Source organism: Schistocerca gregaria, chromosome 4, assembly GCF_023897955.1.
Source record: "Schistocerca gregaria isolate iqSchGreg1 chromosome 4, iqSchGreg1.2, whole genome shotgun sequence".
NCBI lineage: Eukaryota > Metazoa > Arthropoda > Insecta > Orthoptera > Acrididae > Schistocerca > Schistocerca gregaria.
This window is the reverse complement of record NC_064923.1, coordinates 705,400,367-705,422,937: the sequence shown is the minus strand read 5'-3', so window position 1 is coordinate 705,422,937 and position 22,571 is coordinate 705,400,367. Positions and strand designations below refer to the sequence as shown.

At 41.9% G+C, this 22,571-nt stretch overlaps 1 protein-coding gene across 1 annotated transcript in view; it reads left to right on the top strand.

Annotated features, from left to right (window-relative positions):
• The window catches only part of LOC126267875 (macrophage mannose receptor 1-like), an 89,338-nt gene that overhangs the window by 22,845 nt on the left and 43,922 nt on the right, over positions 1-22,571 (top strand). The window contains exons 4-6 of the mRNA XM_049973184.1: positions 4,664-4,838; positions 8,816-8,901; positions 9,011-9,280. Of these exons, the coding sequence (XP_049829141.1) occupies positions 4,664-4,838; positions 8,816-8,901; positions 9,011-9,280 (531 nt within the window). The remainder of the gene's footprint in view (positions 1-4,663; positions 4,839-8,815; positions 8,902-9,010; positions 9,281-22,571) is intronic.

Genomic DNA, 22,571 nt, shown 5'->3' with positions numbered 1-22,571 from the left:
CTCTGTGGTACCAACGTTCGATACCACACTTGTTAGGGTCTGCAGTTATCGACCGCGGTCCGTACTGGTATCGCTGCACCCGCGAGTGAAGACTAGCGCCGTGCCACGGCTTGTAATAAGTTTCTAGCGAGCGCACGGCTATTTTAGCTCTGGACGTCAAGTAGGGAAGTAGTATTGCCTTCAGCTGATACGAAGCAACCTCCAACAAGGCGCTTAGTTAAAGTATGGCCTATGTGATGCCTCTGTAGCTCTCTGCTTGTAATTATATTCCTCCTGACTATGAAGGCTCCTATACCACCAGTTAATTACAATATATTATTTTTTTACCAGCGACTTCTAATTATTTTAGACGTTATAGACCCAGACCATGCAGCCAGCTCCTTGTCGACTTCACTGACAAACCTACTGCATATGCAAAGAAGAGATTTGTATGTTTCTATTTAGCATTGGCCACCAGTCATTCACATTGGCGACGATTCGTTCGTCGTCATCGTAACAAACTCAGTTTCGCCTGTGTGTATAATCACTTTCGTTTTAACTTTTTTTATCCGCCACCCACATTCTACTCTACTGATGCTGTCATTTCTACTCAAAGCCCTACTTTATCCAAGAGGCTGTTTCTCTTGCGATTGTATTACTCTTCTCCGTTTCCTTTGCTGTCTTCACTGCAATTTCGACATGTAAGTTAAGCAACAGTGGTATGTTACATACTTTTCAATACAATAAAAAAAGATGTCGTGTGACTAAGACCTCCCGTCCGGTAGCCAGTTCGCCGGGTGCAAGTTTTTCGATTTCGGCGACTTGTGTGTCGATGGGGATGAAATGATGACGATTAGGACAATACAACACCCAGTCCCTGAGCGGAGTAAATCTATGACCCAGCCGGGAATCGAACCCGGGCCCTTAGGACTGTCATTCCGTCGTGCTGACCACTCAGCTTCCGGGGATGGTCTTCAGTACAAGAGGACGCGAATACTGCGAACCATGAATGAAGGGCAACAGACAGATCCATTATTCCAAGATTTCTGGGAAATGTTAGACATTGCCGCAATGCAGACTCTTAAAGAAGGTCGAGCATACTTAATAGGTTCTCAGATGTATACGTAGCTTCAAAACTATTTAACTAACAGACCTCCGAACGTTATCCTGGAGGGCGAGTGTTCATCGGAGACAAGTGTATCGTCAGGGGTGCCCCAGGGAAGTGTAATAGAATCGCTCTTCTTCTGTATACAGGGTGTTTCAGCAAGAGCGTGCAAAAATGTAACATAGAGAATGCTGCACTGAACAATTTGAGGTTAGGAGCCTGGGGTCGGAAAAGCCAACTTAAGGAGATATGGAAGTAAACTTGTCTACTGCTTTGTCTAGCATTACTGTCTTCCAGCTTATTTACAACTAACGTGCGACCAAGTTTACAAGCACTGCGTTGTTTATTTAATAATATAATTTCTTTATTTCCTGCCAGGAAACAAGGAAGACGAGCCTGGTTACTAGGAAGTATTATCCACGTTTTCTTTACTTTACTTGTGTATAAAGTGGCCTGAGTTGTTGGAGAACGTACCCTTGGCTGTAAGTGAGAGGAAGTGAATACAACATGACTGTGTACCGCCTCTCTACAGTTTGGATGTCCGCAACCATCTCAGTGCTGTATTTCCTGGTCGCTGAAGTCGAAGGGAGGCCCTATTCCACGGCCTGCGAAGTCACCTGACCTGAATCCCCTTGATTATTTCCTATGGGGATATCTAAAGTCACTTGTGTTTCAGCCTGCGGTGGATACGTAGATGGAATTAGTTCAAATAGTTCAAATGGCTCTAAGCGCTATGGGACTTAATTTCTGAGGTCATCAGTCCCCTAGGACTTAGAACTACTTAAACGTAACTAACCTAATGACGTCACACACATCAATGCCCGAGGCAGGATTCGAACCTGCGACCGTAGCAGCCGCGTGATTCCGGACTGAAGCGCCTAGAACCGCTCGACCACAGCGGCCGGCCTGGACTTAGTTGCCAGAATCGTAGCTGCCTGCGATGTGATTTGAAACACACCAGGGATGTGTGTCAGTGTGCGTCAGATTCTTGCTCGCCGATGTCATTTTTGCATTAAGGTTGTTGGCCGTCAGTTTCAGTACATTTTGTAAGACACAGTACACATAGTACACTCATTGTATCAATGATAGTATTTGCAGATAACTGTAACTAAAGTAAATAAAAAAGTACACAGTAATGTGATTTTATTCCTATTATCTCCCTAAACTGGCTTCTACTATCCCAGGTACACTACCTCAAATTGTTCAGTGGAGCATCCTCTACATCCTGCTAAATTTTTGCTCCCTCTAACGGAAACACCCGGTGTACGAATAAACATAAGATCTGGCCGATAGGGAGAGAAGCAGTCTGCATCTGTTACCTGATGCGGCTACAGAGTACAGGAAAGCTTAGTGAATGTAGGAGGGTACGAGAAGACTTACACAGAATTTATACTTGGTATCGTGTATGACAGCTTCCTCTAAATGTATAGCAGTGTAAGTTAATGCAGATGAATAGGAAAAACAAATACAGTACAATATAGTATTAGTGGTGTACAGCTTGACATAGACACGTCAGTTAAGTACCTACGCGGTCCGTTGCAAAATCATAGGAAATGGAGTGTGCACTGAACACTAGTTCGATCCATTCATGAGTACTACTCGAACATTTGGGAACTCTATCGGGTCGAATTAAAGGAAGTCATCGAAGCAATGTAGAGGTGTGATGCTAGATTTGTTACCCGGAGGTTCTATCAACAGAGGAGTTTTACGGAGCTCCTTCGTGAATTTGCATGGGAATCATGTTTCTCTTCACGCGACGTCCACAACTGTTGCTCATCATCAATGACTGCAGAAGTTATTTATTTCTAAAAAGGAATATACATCCCGGTTTCAGGACATGTATTCCATCTTCAGGTGCATATTAAAATGTGAGTCCCCAAAGGATGCGTAACTGAGGTTAAAATGCATTTCTTAGGGATTAACATTTTAATATGCACCTGAAGATGGGATACAAGTTCTGAAACTACGTTGCCCTTTTCTTTTTAGAAGTAAATAAATTTTACACCTGTAACAGATTTCATCATTCAAATGACCATCCCTGGTGGGAAGACGATATTCTTTTCGCGATATGCTCTTGTGAAAATTTAGATAACCGGCGATCGCGGCTGACTGCAGAACGATCCTACAACCGGCGACGTACATTTGACATAAGGACTGCGAAGACAAGATAAGACAAATTAGGGTCTCTACAGCAGCATATAATAGCTTTTCCCTGACTGCATTTGAAAGGAATGACTAGTAGTGGTACAAGGTACATGTGGCAGCTTGTGGAGTATGTATGTCGACGTAGATGTAGACAAGTAAAGGACGTCTATAAGTGAGACTTATCCCCAGGTTCCGTAGTTGAAAGCACCTAAATTCTCTATAACTGAAACTGTTCATGTATCTCAGAGTTTGGGCACGTTGAAAGTATCATTATTTGTGTGAACGTTGGTCATAAAGTTTTAAGTATCATATCGAAACTAAAATGTACGTAATTAATCTTTTGTATATGTGTGGGTGCATGTGCGCATTCTTGGTACAGATTAAAATCCCCACGTCACAGTACTGTGGTACACCGCTAGAGGTTTCAAGTCGAAACGGCGCAACCAACATTCATTTTATCAGTTAAACCTTGCGACTAGCCCCCTTGCACACTCCGCTTTACCAGTGGACTGTATCACTTCATTTAGGCTCCTCTGTCGGAGTGCTAAGGTAATGCAGCACCAGACCTATAATGTTTACCGGAACTGCAGATATGTACCAACAAACGAAGGAAATATTAATTATGTAAGTTATACAGGGTGGGTCAGGCGGTAAGGAACATTCTGTGAGGGGTAATAGTATTAGCGATTCTGAACGAAAAATTTTACATGGACATATGCTCTGTTCCGAATGGTTTCCGAGGTAGAACACATTCAGTATCACATTTGCACGTTTTCCTTATATAACGCGTAAACCTCACCCTCCAACGAAAACGTGTCGCAGTACAGAGTTAAACTACGATAAATTTCCTACAAAGAAAGGTCCTATCCATTTTTTCTCTAGGACTAATAGTTTGCGTGAAGAGTTCGCGAGAATATTGAAAATCTGGCTCGACGCGCATGCGCTTTGGTAGTTTTTGAAGCCCAATTTTCGGTAGCTCCCCGCCTTGACAGACCACAAGTGTCATGCATCAAACTGTTCGCCTCGCCTTCCTTTAAACTATTGTGGTACGTTGTAAACAATGACAGCGTTTGAATAACGTATAAAATAAATAAAAATAGGCCGCATTAAATATACTCTATCTAGGAAACCATTCGGAATAGGGCACGTGTCCATATGAAATTTTTGTCCAGAATCATTCATACTGTTGCCCCTCAAAGCATGTACCTTTCCTCCTTACTCATGCTGTATTTTTTCGAGATAATAACCAAAACTTTACGACTGTCCTAGCAGCGCAGAAGAGTTAGTAGGCTGAATATGCTCCTCAGAGATATACAGCGTTCAAAGTATCAGACCGAACGGAATACCTTAGTTGTTTTCGCCTGTTTGTACAACTCAGAATAAAGTTCGTGCAATGTGAATTACATCCTGTCCTATGTCTCTCTGCAAATCTAGGAGAACCTCTGTACACGCTGGATTACTCTCGCTGGTGGTCGAAGGGTCCGGACAACGTGGGCCAGAATTTCATGGGAAATCCAGGAGAAGACTGTGGGGCCATTCACAGGGACGGCGGACTCAATGATCTCCCGTGTGGTCAGAAAAATGCATTCTTCTGCGAAGTGGAAACCAGGTACTGCGTACATTTTGTCAATGAATCATAAAAATAAGATTTCTACTGTCTTTAGAATTTTTATTAATCAGTTTTTGGCGTCATTATGACATACTGAATGACAGAGTATGGTACTTCTGCCTTCACTACTAACAGCGTGCTAAACGAATTACACGTACCTTTCTATCTGGTTTCTAAAGAGTGTTGTCGATTTCAGAGACATGTTCTGTACTCTGTTAAATTCGACTGTTTAGTTTCCCTTGTGGCTTGCATACCCGAAAAAAGTTTTACATACACTGGAAGGAGATTTCAAACACCAAAACGCTGATGTAAAAATTCATACGAAGTTCCTGTGTTTTGATTTATTGACGACATAAAACCATGCTTCCCTGTATCCATAGGGTCATTTCCTTTGGCAAATCTGAATAAGCATTGTAAATAAAGTACTTATGCACAACACCTGCAAGAGGTTTTACGAGAATTGTCTAGATCTACCAGACAGACACCTAAAATTCTGTAACTATTGCTTGTGTCCAGGTTGAATAGTACCGTGACGCCATTCGTCAGCTCACAAATAATGATTGTAATAATCATCTATTCCATCCGTTCTAATCGATAACTCATATGTGAAAAAAAAGATCGAAGATATTTTCGTTAGTGAGAACCGAAAGACTTTCTGATGCATATTAAATGGACTTTCTACTTGGTTTGGTGTGACTATTATTGAACCAAATTTTGAAAAAAGTATTCATCATGTACCATGTACATTAGATAACGTAACTTAAAAGAAAAGAACAAGGCTATACTAGTTCGTAAGAATTGTCTAAAATGGAAAAATGAATTCTCTGACTAAACTGAATTAGGATCTTCGTGATATGTTTGCAAAAAGTTATATATATATATATATATATATATATATATATATATATATCCTGGTATCCAGACGGGTCATTTAGAGAGATGTGCCGTGCCTACATTTACTTCGTGGAGGGGTAAATTAAGTTACACATACGTAAAAAATCTATCTTTCCATGGTTATACGTCCAAGCGCTATAGTTTTTGCAAATGCTTATTTTTAACGACTCAGTTGCTGCTCAACAACTGATGGCCTCTGTATTGAAAACGAGTCCCGAGATCTTTGCTAAAAGGGAGTACTTATCAGGTAAATTGGACGTAATTTTTTTTCTGTAACTTAACAGTAAGGTCTAACGTTGCTAAAATATGTGTTTGCTTACGATACCCTGTGTAAATAAGACATAGGAGTGTCAACTATATCCAAAGCGAGTAGCAGCTGCATAAAATTAAGATAATTGGATATTCTGTATTACAATAAGAAGATGAACAGGAAATTTTTTGAATCAGTCATTGCTACAAAAGTAAAGTGCAGTTCATCGCTGTGCATGGCTGATGCCAACCCAAGAAAAATCTTATATCATTTCGTTCAAAAGATAAAGAGTTCGCGTTTTTGGACAGCTCAGTGTGCAGTTTGAGCGGGAGGTTTATTAGCAGTATTCGTATGTTATAGTTTTTGCCTTAACGGCATGACAACAGAGGATATCAGTTCTATGTTGATGAGATGGCAACAGGCATTCGGTATACGTAGCAGACATGTTAAATCACAGGACTCTATTTTGAGTCTTTTGTTTTTCTTCTGAACTACATAAAGGATTTTACTTTCAACGGGGTCCACAGCCGAAAGAAATTGTCAGAATGGCAGTAGCCTGCAGTGTTGGTTGTTCCTACTTGGATTAAAATATACTCTTATTTTAAATTATTATATCTCATTTTTTAGACATCAATATTGCCTGTTATCTGCTTCATTTGTTTTCTTTCAAGGTAAAAGGAGTAATCTACTAAATTACAGGCCTATATCGGTAACGTTGATATGCAGCAGGATTTTAGAAGATATATTGTGTCCGAACATTATGAATTACCTCGAAGAAAATGGTCTATTGACACACAGCCAACATGGATTTAGAAAGCATCGTTCCTGTGAAACACAACTATCTCTTCATTCACATGAAGTGATGAGTGCTATTGACAAGGGATTTCAGATCGATTCTGTATTTCTGGATTTCCGGAAGGCTTTTGAAACTGTACCACACAAGCGGCTCGTAGTGAAATTGCGTGCTTATGGAATATTGTCTCAGTTGTGTGGCTGGATTTGTAATTACCTTCAGAGAGGTCGTAGTAATCGACGCAAAGTCATCGAGTAAAACAGAAATGAGATTTTGGCGTTCCACATGGTAGTGTTATAGGCCCTTTGCTGTTCCTTATCTATATAAACGATTTTGGAGACAATGTGAGCAGCCGTCTTCGGTTGTTTTCAGATGACGCTGTCGTTTATCGACTAATAAAGTCCAAACAAACTGCAAAACCATTTATAAAAGATATCTGAATGGTGCGAAAAGTGGCAGTCGACCATAAATAACGGAAAGTCATCCACATGAGCGCTAAAAGGAACTCGTTAAACTTCGGTTACACGATAAATTAGTATAATCTAAAAGCCGTAAATTCAACTAAATACCTAAGCATTACAATAACGAACAGCTTAAATTGGAAGGAACACATAGAAAATGTTGTGGGGAAGGCTAATCAAAGACTGTGTTTTATTGGCAGGACACTTAGAAAATGTGACAGACCTACTAAGGAGACTAAACTACACTTGCCCGTCCTCTTTTAGAATACTGCTGCCTGGTGTGGGATTCTTACCTGACAGGACTGACGGAGTACATAGAAAAAGTTCAAAGAAAAGCAGCACGTTTTGTATTATCGCGAAATATGGGAGAGAGTGTCACAGAAATGATACAGGATTTGAGATAGACATCATTAAAAAAAAGGCGTTTTTCGTTGCGACGGAATCTTCTCACGAAATTCCAGTCACCAACTTTCTCCTCCGAATGCGAAAATATTTTTTTGACACCGACCTACATAGGGCGGAACGATCACCAAGACAAAATAAGGGAAATCAGAGCTCGTACGGAAAGATATGGGTGTTCATTCTTTCCACGCGCTATACGAAATTGGAATAATAGAGCATTTTGAAGGTGGTTCGATGAACCCTCTGCCAGGCACTTAAATGTGATTTGCAGAGTATCCATGTAGATGTAGATCAGTTTAACTCAGCGATCCGATTGTTATCCAACTATTACTTCTGTGGCTTGCTTTTCAACGGTTTTTCCTCTGTTGCCACCACTATTTCGTCTGTCAGAGCTTTCTCCTCATCTTCTCTTGTATTCTTTTCCCCTTTCAGTCAGTATTTGACTAACATTCCTCTCGAAACTTCCAGCTATCCCTTGTTCTTTCAAATTATCCAGATCTCATCTATTTTGTGCTGTTTCTTCAGCTTTAGGCTGTATTTGATCACTAATAAATTATGGTCGGAGTTGACATCTGCTTCTGAGAACGTTTTACAATTTAGAACCTGGTTTATGGATGCCTGCCCTACTAGCATACAATCTATCTGAAACCTTTTGGTGTCTCTGGGCCGCCTTCTTTTGTGCACGAGTCAATGAAAATATATTACACTACCGTGGTACCTGCTTTTTAGCAATCGTTTGACCGTCTCTGCATGAACATGGGTCCTGTCCATAAGAAAACAAACATTGCATCGCGGTTCGAAGAAAGTCTGGGGAAGTTACTGGTTGCCGTAAAAAAAAAAAAAAATAATAATAATAATAAATAAATAAAAATAAAAAAACCACGACGTGACAATTATGTAACGTAACTGGGTAAGACTGGAAACAAAATATAGTTTCGGGAAATCATAGCTTCGTGAGAATGTGCCCCTAATATTACACACCGTAAGAGCAGCAAAAACTGGCTAAACGCATTATTAGTGAGATATCTGGGGTCTGGAACAAAAACCACTACGCGTGTGCTGGTATTTGACCGCATAATGAATGTACTATTCAGGATGGAGTAATCCACTTGTTTTTACATTGAGAATCTGTAAGCTACTTGTTTTAACAGCAACTGTAAGGCCCTTGTTTTTACAGCGAGTATCTGTCACCTGCTGGCATCGACTACAGCGCTGGAGTATACATTGGGGTCGAGGCCGTACCGAAACCACTTCCTGGACGAGGTCAGTTCTTGTCATCTGTTTCCAAAGTATGTGCAATATTTGTACCAGAGTAATGCACATCATTTTTGTTAGTCTTGTGTTAAGTGTGTATTCGTTTTTGTGTCTACAGTTCAGCGGAAAAGACCTGGGCCGGGTTACGAGCTGTTCCCAGGAGTGGGTTTCTACAAGCTGCATACTACAACGGATACGTGGGAAAATGCACGCCGCAAGTGCGAGGCAGAAGGCGGCCACTTAGCCATTATCAACTCTGAAATGGAAGCTTCGACGCTGCAGGCCATATTCAAGAGGCATCCTGTCATACATGACACAGTGTGGAATGACTTCGCACTGGTTGGATTCCACGATCAGTTTAATGAGGGGCAGTATGTCACTATATACGGTTAGTATGAAACATTTTTCGAAGTATTAGTATTACACTTTGTTGAGTATTTCTCGAGTCCAGGAAGCTGTGCAGCAAGTCCCCAATGTGGGTTCAGAAGATACCGCTCCCTACTTGAGAAACTCACATTGTCGGATGCTGCAGTACAGGAATCCCTCATGCGTAAACAGCGGTTTATAGGAGTCTCCTTCTCTATCCGAACCAATTTATTTTAGTATCCGAGAGCGATTCGGATTCTCCGCCTAATCTATGTGTCGATGTGGATGACATCTACAGCTACATCTACATAGATACTCTTCCATAATCCAACATATGGTGCGTGGTGAACAGTACCCTTTACCACAACCAGACGATTCCTTTCTTGTTGCACTCGCAGATAGAGCGACGGAAAAACGACTGTCTATATGCCTCCGTAAGAGCCCTAATTTCTTGTATCTTATCTTCGTGGCCCCTATGCGAAACGTATATTGGCAGCAGGAGGATCGTTCTGCAGTCAGCTTCAACGTGTCGGCTCTCTTAACCTTCTCGGTAGTGTTCGTCCAAGTGAATGTTCTCTTTCCTCCAGGGATTCGCCGGCCGCGGTGGCCGTGCGGTTCTAGGCACTTCAGTCCGGAATCGCGTGACTGCTACGGTCGTAGGTTCGAATCCTGCATCGGGCATGGATGTGTGTGATGTCCTTAGGTTAGTTAGGTTTAAGTAGTTCTAAGTTCTAGGGGACTGATGACCTCAGATGTTGTGTCCCATAGTGCTCAGAGCCTCCGGGATTCCCACTTGAACTCCTGTAGCATGCTGATCGAACTAACCGGTAACACATCTAGCAACTTGCTTCTGAGTTGCTTCGATGTCTTCCTGCAATTCGGCCGGCCGCGGTGGTCTGGTCCGGAACCGTGCGACTGCTACGGTCGCAGGTTCGAATCCTGCCTCGGGCATGGACGTGTGTGATGTCCTTAGGTTAGTTAGGTTTAAGTAGTTCTACGTTCTAGGGGACTGATGACCACAGCAGTTGAGTCCCATAGTGCTCAGAGCCATTTGAACCATTTTTTGAACCTGCAATTCGACCTGGTGCGGATCCCAAACACTCGAGCGGTACTCAAGAATAGGTCTCACTAATGTCCTATATGCGGTCTCTTTTGTACATGAACCACACTTTCCTGAAATTCTCCCTATAAACGAAATTCGACCATTCACCTTCCCTACCACAATTCTTACATGCTCGTTACATTTCACATCGCTTCGAAACGTTACGCCCAGGTATTTAAAGAACGTGACTGTGTCAAGCGGGACGCTACTAATGCTGTGTCCGAACATTACGGATTTGTTTTTCCCATTCATCCTCATTAACTAACATTTTTGTACATTAAGAGCCAGCTGCCATACATCACACCAACTACAAATTTTGTCTAGTTTATCTTGTATCAACATATAGTCACTCATTTCGACGCCTTCCTGTACACCACAGCATCATTAGCAAGCCGCGCGGGGTAGCCGCTCGGTCAAGGGAGCCTTTCACGATTCTCGCAGCTCCCCTCACCGGAGGTTTGAGTCCTCCCTCGGGCATGGGTGTGTGTGTTGCCCTTAGCATGAGTTAGTTTAAGTTAGATTAAGCAGTGTGTAAGCCTAGGGACTGATGACCTCAGCAGTTTGGTCCCATGGGAACTTATCACAAAATTTCCGTCATCAGCGAACAACCGCAGGTTGCTGCTCACCCTGTGTTCCTGATCACTTACATGTACAGAAAAAAGCAACGGTCCTATCACACTTCCCTGGGGCACTCCTAATGTTACTCCTACACCCGATAAGTAAATGCCGTCGAGGATAATATAGTGGATTCTGTTGCACTTCATCTATAGTTCGAGGTATATGAGAAAAGAGCAAGTTGGGTTTCACACAAGCAATGCCTTCTAAAGTCGTGCTGATTCATGGATGAGAGAAGGTCCACGCCCAGACCTGCCCGACGTGAAATGTCCCTCAACTCTTATAACTGCCATCTGGTTTCTGTACAAATTGTAAATAGCCTTTCGCTCCCTGTATTTTACGCCTGCCACCTTTAAAATTTGTAAGAGAGTATTCCAGTCAACATTGTCAAAAGCTTTCTCTAAATCTACAAATGGTAGAAACATAGGTTTGCCTTTCCTTAATCTTTCTTCTAAGATAAGTCGTAAGGTCAGTATTGCCTCACGTGTTCCAACATTTCTACGGAATCCAAACTGATCTTCCCCGAGGTCGGCTTCTACCAGTTTTTCCATTCGCCTGTAAATAATTTTGCAGCTGTGACTTATTAAACTGATAGTTCGGTAATTTTCACATCTGTCAATACCTGCTTTCTTTGGAATAGGAATTATTATATTCTTCTTGAAGTCTGAGGGTATTTCGCCTGTCTCGTACATCTTGCTCACCAGATGGTAGAGTTTTGTCAGGACTGGCTCTCCCAAGGCCGTCAGTAGTTCTAATGGAATGTTGTCTACTCCCGGGACCGTGTTTCGACTCAGGTCTTTCAGTGCACTGTCAAACTCTTCACACAGTATAGTATCTCCCATTTTATCTTCATCTACATCCTCTTCCATTTCCATATTGTTGTCCTCAAGTACATTGCCCTTGTATAGATCCTCTATATACTCTTTCCACCTTTCTGCTTTCCCTTCTTTGCTTAGAACTGGGTTTCCATCTGAGCTCTTGATATTCATACAAGTGGCTCTCTTTTCTCCAAAGGTTTCTTTATTTTCCTGTAGGCTGTATCTATCATACCCCTATTGAGATAAGCCTCTACATCTGATGGGCGGAGGTGACGTGCATTTGAGCGTCAAAGTACTCATAAAGGCAACCCTTAATGTGAGTAAATGAGAGACCTCAATTTTACCATGGTTGATCAGACCTATCAAAAGCTGGAAATGTCAGTGGAGCCATGTGCAACGTGTTCAACTTACCTGCGATGGAATTGACCCTATGGGCTACTTCTTGCAACACTGGCGAGTGGGAGCGAATTTCTGAACGAGTGAGCGTTGTCTGAATCTGCTGTAGAGTTTCCACCAAGGGCAGAAGAAGAGTCTCAGAAGAGGCCATTCCTTCGAAACTGAAAAGACCATTCTCATTATCAATAACTGTACTGTCTTGCGGCTGGCAGGAAAGAACTAACAGTCAATTTGAACACACTTTATTACAATTAATGAAAAAGAAAACGCCTTCTTGGTGTACACTAAGTTTTAAACGCAGAACAAAGAAAAGAAACCCCACAACTCTGTGATATCAAAACGGATAAGGAAACAAGACAATGGAGGAAAATACTGACAACAACTAGCCTACAAAATACGATGTGCTACTAAGACTATGGCGAGTGAATACAAGGCTAGGGCCGGCGTAAGTATTGGCCGGATGTCCGCAGCTCGTGGTCGTGCGGTAGCGTTCTCACTTCCCACGCCCGGGTTCGATTCCCGGCGGGGTCAGGGATTTTCTCTGCCTCGTGAGGACTGGGTGTTGTGTGCTGTCCTTAGGTTAGTTAGGTTTAAGTAGTTCTAGGGGAATAATGACCATAGATGTTGAGTCCCATAGTGCTCAGAGCCATTTGAACCATTACTGGCCGGATGGCCAGAGCTGCTCCTAGCGGTTGGTGACTACGGCCGGTCTGACACTCTAGGCGTGCTTTTAAAGCCAGGTCGGGGGAGTGCTACAGCAGTCATATGAGTTCCGATTGGTGGAACACTGTCACATGTTGTCTGGTGAAGTAGTTCCGTGTTTATTTGGAAAGTCTGTTACTGTTTGTGTCAGCTGGCGATCCGCGCTGCTGGAAGGGGGTTATCAACCAATCTTGCGTGTCGGTTCTGCGGGCTCTCTAACAGTAATGGGCAGCTACGAATGTTCAAATGTGTGTGAATTCCTAAGGGACCAAACTGCTGAGGTCAACGATACCTAGACTTACACACTACTTAAACTAACTCATGCTAAGAACAACACACACAACCATGCCCGAGGGAGGACTTGAACCGCCGGCGGGAGGGGCCACGCAATCCATGACATGGCGCCTCAAACCGCACGATAATTCTGTACTGCTGGCCGCTACGACACGAAGCCTTAGACCTTAGGGTAAATTGGGTTTCACATTCCAGCCGCAGCTGCCACAATTTGCAGCATATGATGTGGACCCGTCCAAAGGTGCAAGAGTGCGGGTAAATATTTATGGTCCGACATGTGTCAGTCAGTCTCACTATATAGAGCGCGCAAAATGCCATTGCCATTACCGTTGCCGTATCATGGTGGGCAATTGCCCATGTATTACTTGAAGGGTCATTCGACTTTCCCATTATGTTTTCTGTCTGAGCTAGGGGATTTTGAAGTGATGTTGCTAATGCATGTGTTATGTTTGTGTATGATTTGTATTTGTTGTTGTGTGCATGTGGTTATAATCTGAAGTGGCGAGTTAGTGAAAATGCCGTGACCGCTAGATGCACAGTCGGCTGGGGAATCGCGGGGAGAGCGGCAGTGATGGGGGGTCGCTCAGAGCGCTGTAGGGGAAATGTCGAGTGCTAGAGGGGCAAGTGCCGTTCTAAGCTGAAGCCTATGCTCACATTTTGTAAAAATATTAAGTGGAGACCCTCCATGCCCACACTTGCATGGTGCCCATTCAAAAAGATCTACTGTCACCTATGCTTTCATTAGTTTCTAAAAGGAATTCCGCCGAAAACGCAGCGATTTATTTTCGCCTGGCTTGTGAACCTTTGCAACTTTCGGTGAAATGTCATGAGTGGGGAATTTTGAGTAAAACCCACAAATTTTTCTGGTTCCCAAATCAAAACTTGCCAAAATAGAGAGGAGTTTACAACAAGTCTCAGCTGACTGACATGTTGTGCAGACACAGGTGCGTGAGAATTCTAAAATAGTGATTTCTTAAGTGAGAAACTGTGCAAAACTAAAGTCAGTACAAAAAATCGTGTAATGTCTTCACATACGTTATTGCAAAAGGCACAGCATTTCTCGTTTCTCCAGCTGTTAATGGCCCTTCCTTCACCGAAAAAGTCTGTAGTTATTCAAATAAAACGGTGGATAATGAAGTTTTACGTAATAACCATATGGTAAAATACTCTCCTCTTTGCGTGCTATCATTTGCCAAAATCTCATTTCGATATCTGTAAAATATGAAATACGAGGAATTGTGTGGATATTTCACCCTAGCCTTATCGCTGACGCGGCGCGATCGCAAATGATTGTGCTACATCAGATCAATTTTTCAGCAGATGATTTTTAAAATGAAATTTTGTGTGTCCATTCGACAGAACGATCCGACATTAGTCTAGTGCGATATTGGTTTTATCGGTGTGTGTTAACAGGGACAGTAAAATACGAAGAACTGCCAGTACTCCAGCAACAAACAACTGAGCAGCCATCTTCTGCATGGCTGTAGCGGTCAGCACAGATTGGTGTAACATGTCACTTTGATGTGGTCGGTTGTGCTGTAACGGTTGCATCGAAGAGGAGTGGAAGGAGTGCTCACTTGACAATACAACTGTATTTCCTGCGTTCTGTCTGCAACACGCAATTCGCTTATGGATCACCCCATCCACCAAGCGTGTTTGAGCCGGCAGACCTCTAACAGAAGCTTCAAAGGCCTTCCTAGAAAGGCCGACCCAGAACGTCGCATTTGCTGTCGTCACACACAAGTGGGTGCTCTGAGGCATTCCTTAGCTTGTCATATTGTCCTTGGGAGGACGGTGACCATCTGCACACCTGAAAGACACTGACAAAAGCACGAAGTGGTTCCTGCAAGGAAGTGCATTTCCTCTCTCTACACACACACACGTGAGCGTGTGCGCATGCTTCAAAGTCGTCCAGAACAGCTATGTGGCACACATCACGATGCAGGTTCTCCAGGGAGGACTGGTGAACACTGACAAAGAAATTCCTCAAAGAAGAACTGGTTGATGCATCACCTGCGTTCTGTGGCACAGCAACACCTAGTTTGTTCCTATTGGTTCCCATCAAATTAGTCGGCAGAGCTCTAGTCTACATGATCCCTAACCCTTCCTCACTCATCTCCATTCTGCAGTAGTCTGTGACTACATTCAGTTGTCGCTGTCATTAGTGCATCCGTCCACCTCTTTTGTCGAGTTGCCTATAATATGTCCAGCACCAAGAAGCGATCAGCAGCAGCAAACAGCAGCAATGACAGTGGCAGCACCAGCACCAGCAAATGTCTGAGGCACTCAGAGGAGGAATTTCCATGTAAGTACATATTTTCATTATTTCGTAGTATGTTTTCGTATGTTCGAATTTCGTAGTATATTTTCGTTAAAACTAATTACATTGTATATGTTTGTTAGAAAAATTTTCCAATTACTGTAGATATATTTATTCGAGAAATGCTGACTGAGCTTGGCTAGCATCTGGATGCTGATAGAGAGCTAGCCAGCGAGCCTGGGGGTAGTGGTATACAACCCCTAGAGCAGCCTCCAGTCGTGATTCCTCCATGAAAAGAAATTTTTTCATAGTGTTGTATTTTCCGTGTGTGTATACATTTTTAAATCGATATATTCTTGCTGTTGTAGGTGATTTCAAGAGGTTAAGAGATGCAATGCACTACCTCCAATAAACCTATCACAGATGTCATGTAAGCACATATTTTTTTCATTAAATTGTTTTTATAATGTAATTTGTTTTTTAAATCAATATGTTGTTGTTAGAACCGATATTGACGAGCAGAACTGGTGCATCCATGCCACAGTGGAAACTGCTGCTTTGAGAATTTGAGCCAGAGATGTCTAACTGTGTGGACGCGGCCCCTACTGATCTTAGGGATGTGGTGTCATTGTGGAGTCAGGGTGACATCGCCCCTGCTTCAGGTAATTTATGCATGCACCTTTCTTTTTTGTGGGACATATAATCAACGTTCTTTCTTTCTTTACAGCAGCTGACGGCAGGTTTCTAACATGTGTAGCCATTTTCAGTTATTCTTTCTCTGCATCTGACGAGCCAACACTGTTGGGGCTGTGATTCACCCTGCCATCCACACAGTACGCAGTGGCACAGGTGCTGGGGCACAGGAAGATGGCATTACCAAAATGCAAACCTGTGTGGCATGCTTTGCCCACCAGAATGAGGCTTGCAGCTGCATGAGCAGTCTCCCCCTCGGCCACAACCACCGTGAGTTGTCACCACTGCCACTGCCACCCCTCCCCACCTGCTCACACCACCGCCACATCCCCCTGTCAGCCATGGGTTTCTTCCTCTCTGGCCACTATGTCACCGCTATTACTGGCAACCAGATCAGGACTGTGAGTTGCAGGCAGCTCATAGTAGCCATCACAGCAACCCAGGTGCTCCTCCTGACACGATGCAGCATCTGTTCCTCCTCGTCTGAATTGGTGCCCTCATAGGGATGTGCCAGCGCAATACATATCTGTTGCTCCATCCCACAGCCGGCTACACCCATAGGATGGCTGCAGACCTTTGCTGCTAGTCATAGTTGTAGTAATAGTGATCCTGGGGTTAGCGGCAGTTCTCTCTCCCATCCTATTATACGAGGGTTGGAACTTTAATAGTGGCAACAATTTATTTACAGCTCTTACAAAATAGATACATGTTTCAAAGTTTTACTGACCTTCAAAGTAGTCACCAGCATTGTGTATAACCCGTTGCCAGCGATGTGGAAGTCATAGGATATTCTTAGCAGTGCGTTGTATTGACAGTCTGAGCAGTGCGGTCTATTTCCCGACGAATTTGTAGTGAATGCCTTGAAGTGTTTCCTTCAGTTTGGAAACTGAGTTGAATTCCCAAGGGTTTAAGTCAGGAGAGTGCAGTAGATGGTACAGCACTTAGCAGCTCCATCATTCAAACAAATCAGTAACAGTTTGCACTGTACGTACTTGAGCATTGTCTTGCAAAATTATGGTCAGGTCCTGCAGAAAGTGTCACCACTTCTGTCTCTAAGCTGGTCATAGGTTGTGTTCCAAAAATGAACAGCATAGAGGCAGAAATGATAACACTTTCTGCAGGATCTGACCACCATTTTTCAGGGCAATGCTCAAGCACGTATGGTACAAGCTGTTACTTATTTGTTTGATTGTTGGCGCTGCTAAGTGCTATACCACCTACTGTGCTCTCCTGACTAAGGCGCTTGTGAGTTCAACTCTATTTCTAAACTGAAGGGAACACTTCATGTCATTCACTTCAGAATTGCTACAAATTTGTCGGGCAATAGACTGTGCTGCTTGAACTTTCAACACAACTGGCACTGCCTATGACTTCCACATCACTGGCAATGGGTTATACACAATGCTGTTGACAACTTTGAAGGTCAGTAAAACTTTGAAATGCATATATATTTTGTATGAGCTGTAAATAAATAGTTGTCACTATTAAAGTTCCAATGCTTGTAGACGGACACCAGATTAATAATGAAATGTCACAGCTACACTACAGAGTGACTGTAGATGAATTTGAGCACTGAATCTCATTTTCTCATATAGAGAATGCAGCAGGAGAGCATAGAGAGCTGATCAGTTTTCTGAAAGTATACCTTCCTGTTCTGGAAACAGAGCTCCTCAAAATTATTAATGATCCACACTATTCCACCATTAAGTGCAGCGCTGTGCTGTGCTGTGAACTCACTCATTCTCCCAAACAGGACACCAGTGTTGAAGAGACCAGCAGTCTCTTCATTTGGGAGAAAAGTGGTATGGTATCACGGAGCACTTCATTTGCTAAGTGGTTCCATGATTCCACCTTGAGTGCTACACAGGTCAAGCTTTCCAATATGGAAGTTAGAGGCTCATATAAAGCACTCAGCCAAGTACTATACCTCAGCATCCATAAACATCTTTAGTCTGATAAATGAGGGGTCCAGCTATATTAAGCTGCCTAAAGATACAGCTGATAATAAATCATGTATTAATGTCCAAAATATTAAAGACAACTATTGTTGTGCATGGTCAATCCTGGCTTGTGAGGAAAATTACAATTACAAGGATCATCCACATCATCCATCTCAATATGGCAGAGATATTGACACTTGTGGATTTTATAACTTTGACAGTATCGAGTTCCCTGAATTTGCCGGTCGGTGTAAGCTGCATATGAACATGCTGCTATTTTGTATTGGGACTAGTAAGAATCATTACATGTGAGTCAGAGATATGTCTTGACTCCTCTCACTCAAACTGAGTAAGCATAATGGTAAATAGAATATTTGCCTTCAGTGCCACAATGCATTTTCCACAAGTGACTCATTAGCAAAGCATATTGTGGATTGCTCTATCCGGAAAATGGTATGTGTTGCCTTGCCTACTGAAGAAAACAAAATCTTAAGGTTTAAGTATGTCCACCACCAGAAGCGTTGCCCTTTTGTAGTGTATGCTGACTTTGAGTGCCTCCTCACTCCTGTCACAAGCTGTGATGGCAACCCTACAATCTCATATATCACCTTCACAGAAAAACACGTACTATATGTGGCTACGTACCAGGCTGTATGTTCGCATGATTGAAGTCTTAGCCATCATAAATCATTTGTTGGGGATAATCATGCAGTTTATCTGTTCAATGAGCTTTAAAAACTTTCATAGGAGGTTGATAAGTTTTACAGCACCAATGTTCCCATTACCAAATGAAAGGAGAATGATGATTTGTGCAAGAAGGTGATTGATTGTCATATTTCTTTTTATCAGTCATTCGATATGAAATCAGAAACACCTCATAGGACCTCGGGTCATCTAACAGAGAAGTTCTATGGTGCCACCCATAACACAGGCAACCTGAAGGACAAATTACCATGACACATCCCTGTCTTCTTCCACAATTTGAGTGGATATGATGCTTACTTTCTTGTTAAGCACTTCGCTGAAAAGGGCTGGGTCAGAGTCCTGCCTGAGAACATTGAGAAATAAATATCATTCTCCAAATCAATGATGTCGAGAATTATGCTCTACTTCCTGAACTTATTATGTTTTATCCAGGCACCATTCCAGAAACTTCCTGAAACTCTGCCTCAGGTACTCGAGGTACATATTCCAGTCACACAAAGTTGCAGCTTGTGACGAGGAAGGGGGTTTTCCCATATGAGTAACTGAATTGTATGGGGAAAGTCAACGAAGTCAGGCTACCCAACATAAATGCATTCACCAGTAACCTTACAGGTGAAGCTATATCAGATGCAGAGTATGAGCATGCTGTGATGTTTAACACCTCCACTTTAGAAGAGTATGCAAAACTTTACATATAGGTAGATGTACATTTGCTTGAGGATGTTTCTGAGAAATTCCAGAGTGTATGCATGACCACATGTACTCTGGATCCTACTTTTTATCAAACAGCACTTGGGCTGTCTTGGGACCCCATGCTCAAGATAATGAAAGTCAACATTGAATTACTGAACAATGTTGACAAGCTTCTTTTCTTGACGTGAGGGATCCATAGGGGACTTTGCCAATGTGTCTATAGGCAAGTCAAGGTAAATAACCCATGTATGGATGAGAGGTTCAATGCATCCCACAATTCAAGCGATGTTATTTACTTGAATATGAATAACTTGTATGGGCATGCTTGCTGTGCAACAATCCTTGCCAACTGGCAAGTTTTGATGGCTGTATGAAGACAGATGCATCAGTTTGGGTGCAAATAGGGTGTGCTGCAGGCTATGTTGTGGAAAAATATCTCAAATACCCTATTAGTTTGCATGATGAGGCTCCATCCCCAAATTGATGACAACAGTGGGGAACAAGCGGAGATACGTCATGCATTATAGAAACACTATCTCCTTCAAGCAGTCACATTGGATGAAGGAGTGTATTGATGTAAATATTGAATGAGGGCTTGTGTGAAGAATGATTTTGAAAGAGACATTTTTAAATTAATAAATAATGCATTGGAAAATTTGAGAAAGCACAATGGGATATGCATCATGGCATAATGAAATGTATCACCAGACCAAATTTTTAATGGGTCACTATTTTCAGTAAGAACTTTGTTGTTGTGGAGGTGGCAAAGACTGCAGTAGAGTTAATGAAACCTGTCTATGTGGGGATGTGCACATTAGACCTGTCCAAACTCCACATGTACTGATTCCATTATAAGTTTTCAAAAATTCATTTTGCAGATCCAAAGTTATTTTATATGAATACAGTTACTTTCATCTATTGGATGACGGGTTGCAATCCAAAAGAAGCAAAAAGGTGCTACAGCAATGCATTCAACATGTCTTCTTATGTGGCTGATAGTCCTTATGGTATTGTTCCATGAAACAAGAAGGTTATTGGGCTTATGAAAGATAAGATGAAAGGATAGTCCTCTGTGGAGTTTGTGGGTCTTAGATCCAAAATCTATATGTATTGCACACTGGGAGGTGCCACCTAGAGGCAGGCAATGGATGTGCATCATGAGGCATCAAGATCCCTCACTACTGAAAATTACTTGTAGTGCACACAAAGCAGTGCTCGTGGTGCTCAACCACAGCAGCAACATATGGTACTGAAAACTAGTATTCTTTTGCAAGGGTATGAGGTGCACACTGTGCTGTAATATAAGATCAGTCTGTCACCTCATGGCAATAAGCAGGTCATTTGTGAGCACAAGATTGAAACTCACCCATACTCACACTATTCAGTTGATGAGAGTGGTGTGAATGGGAAACAATGAGAGTGCATGTGAATAGTGGTTGTATGTGGAATAGTATTATCTGTTTATCATAATGCAAATATTTCTTTAGGGTAAATATGTATGCATACTATTTGTGCTGACATAGTTGTGCATGATGTGCATTTGTAAACATATGCACAACATATGTGCAGTTATATTGTAAACTGATCAAAAATTGTGTGAAATATATGCTCACCATGTGTGCCGACAGAATGCATGCTTCTAAATAGCCCTTTTGGTTAAAAAAAACGTGTACATTTGTAAACAGTCTCTGTACTTCTGGTAAATAGAATGCCTTTTAAGTTTCACCTGCCGCTAGCAATCCATGTCTGGTTAGTTTGTAGTGTAGATATATTAAACACCCAGTCCATCAAAAAAAGTTATGAATGTTTTCAAGCAGTGCTACCCATCAAAAATTTTTTGCATATTTTCAGTCAATGCTTCCGTGCCCCAAAAATTGTGAACTGTGTGGAATTTTTCAAGTTGTAATTATCAGTATTAATAATAGTGCTTAAATAAAATATAGTATCTCTGCATTAAAGAAGCAAATTGTATCAGTGTTGTGAAAAACAACAAAATGGTATCTGAACAACCAAATTATGTCAGTCTTGTGAAGGAAAAAAGGAATTTGTTTCTCAAGCACCAAACTGTACCTATATTTCTGTGAGAACTGAATAAATGAATTTCGTTACCATATGTCTTTGTTGTTATTTACAGAAAACCTATCCCCCATTACATTGTATTTATAAAGGATGTACAAGACACACATATGACGTTAGTGTTTAACATGAGTGCTATTAAGGTGGTGAAGTTCAAGATGGAGAATAACGAAATATGTGTGTTGGCTGCATGGGATTTTGCTTATTGTGCTGCATGTATTGAGTTATGGGAGCAGTGTGGGTGTCCATTTCCATAGACATATAGCAGACATATCTAAAATTACATCACATGTACATGAGGAGAACCAGAAATATCGTATCCAGATGAAGTTGCTTACTATATAACTATCAAAGTGTGAGCAGGGAGAAATCAGTAAAAAAAGTACACACAATGTCAGGCAAAAAAATCATTTATTTCTCATCCAACTTATAAGAACTTTTACATTTTCATAAGCAGACACAATACTATTTTTAAACATTTTCTTCTTCTTGAATTGCTGGACAGCATGCCACCTGTAGAATTCCAAGCCTTGGGTAGCTGGGTACTTCAAGATTCAATGCATCCTTGTGATGTTCTCTTTCCCTTTGATGTAAAAGATGGTATCTGTGTAGTCAAATAATTGAAGTCATGTCACCATATCAGTATAGGGTATACCAGAATTGCCCCAGTAAATTCCGTGGACAAAACGTGTCAACAAGTTTTCACTCCTCCATGTTTTAGCACACTTCAAATCCTTAAAAAACGTCAGTGATGCAATGCTTTCTGAGAATGTATCTATTACACCAGCATCTTCTGTGTATGCTATGAATGCAATATCTTTAAATAGGAATCATCTGTGTTCATTATCATAGAAACCCTGAATGACTGTGATGATGTTCACACTTTGAGATGCAAACAACACCTGTTCATTCATATAGCTTGCTGCACACCACCAGTAAGTGGGCAACAGTTAATCACATGGTCATGTAGAACTAGAGCATATGCGCAGGGCATTGTGAGTAATTTTCTGAAGATTCAA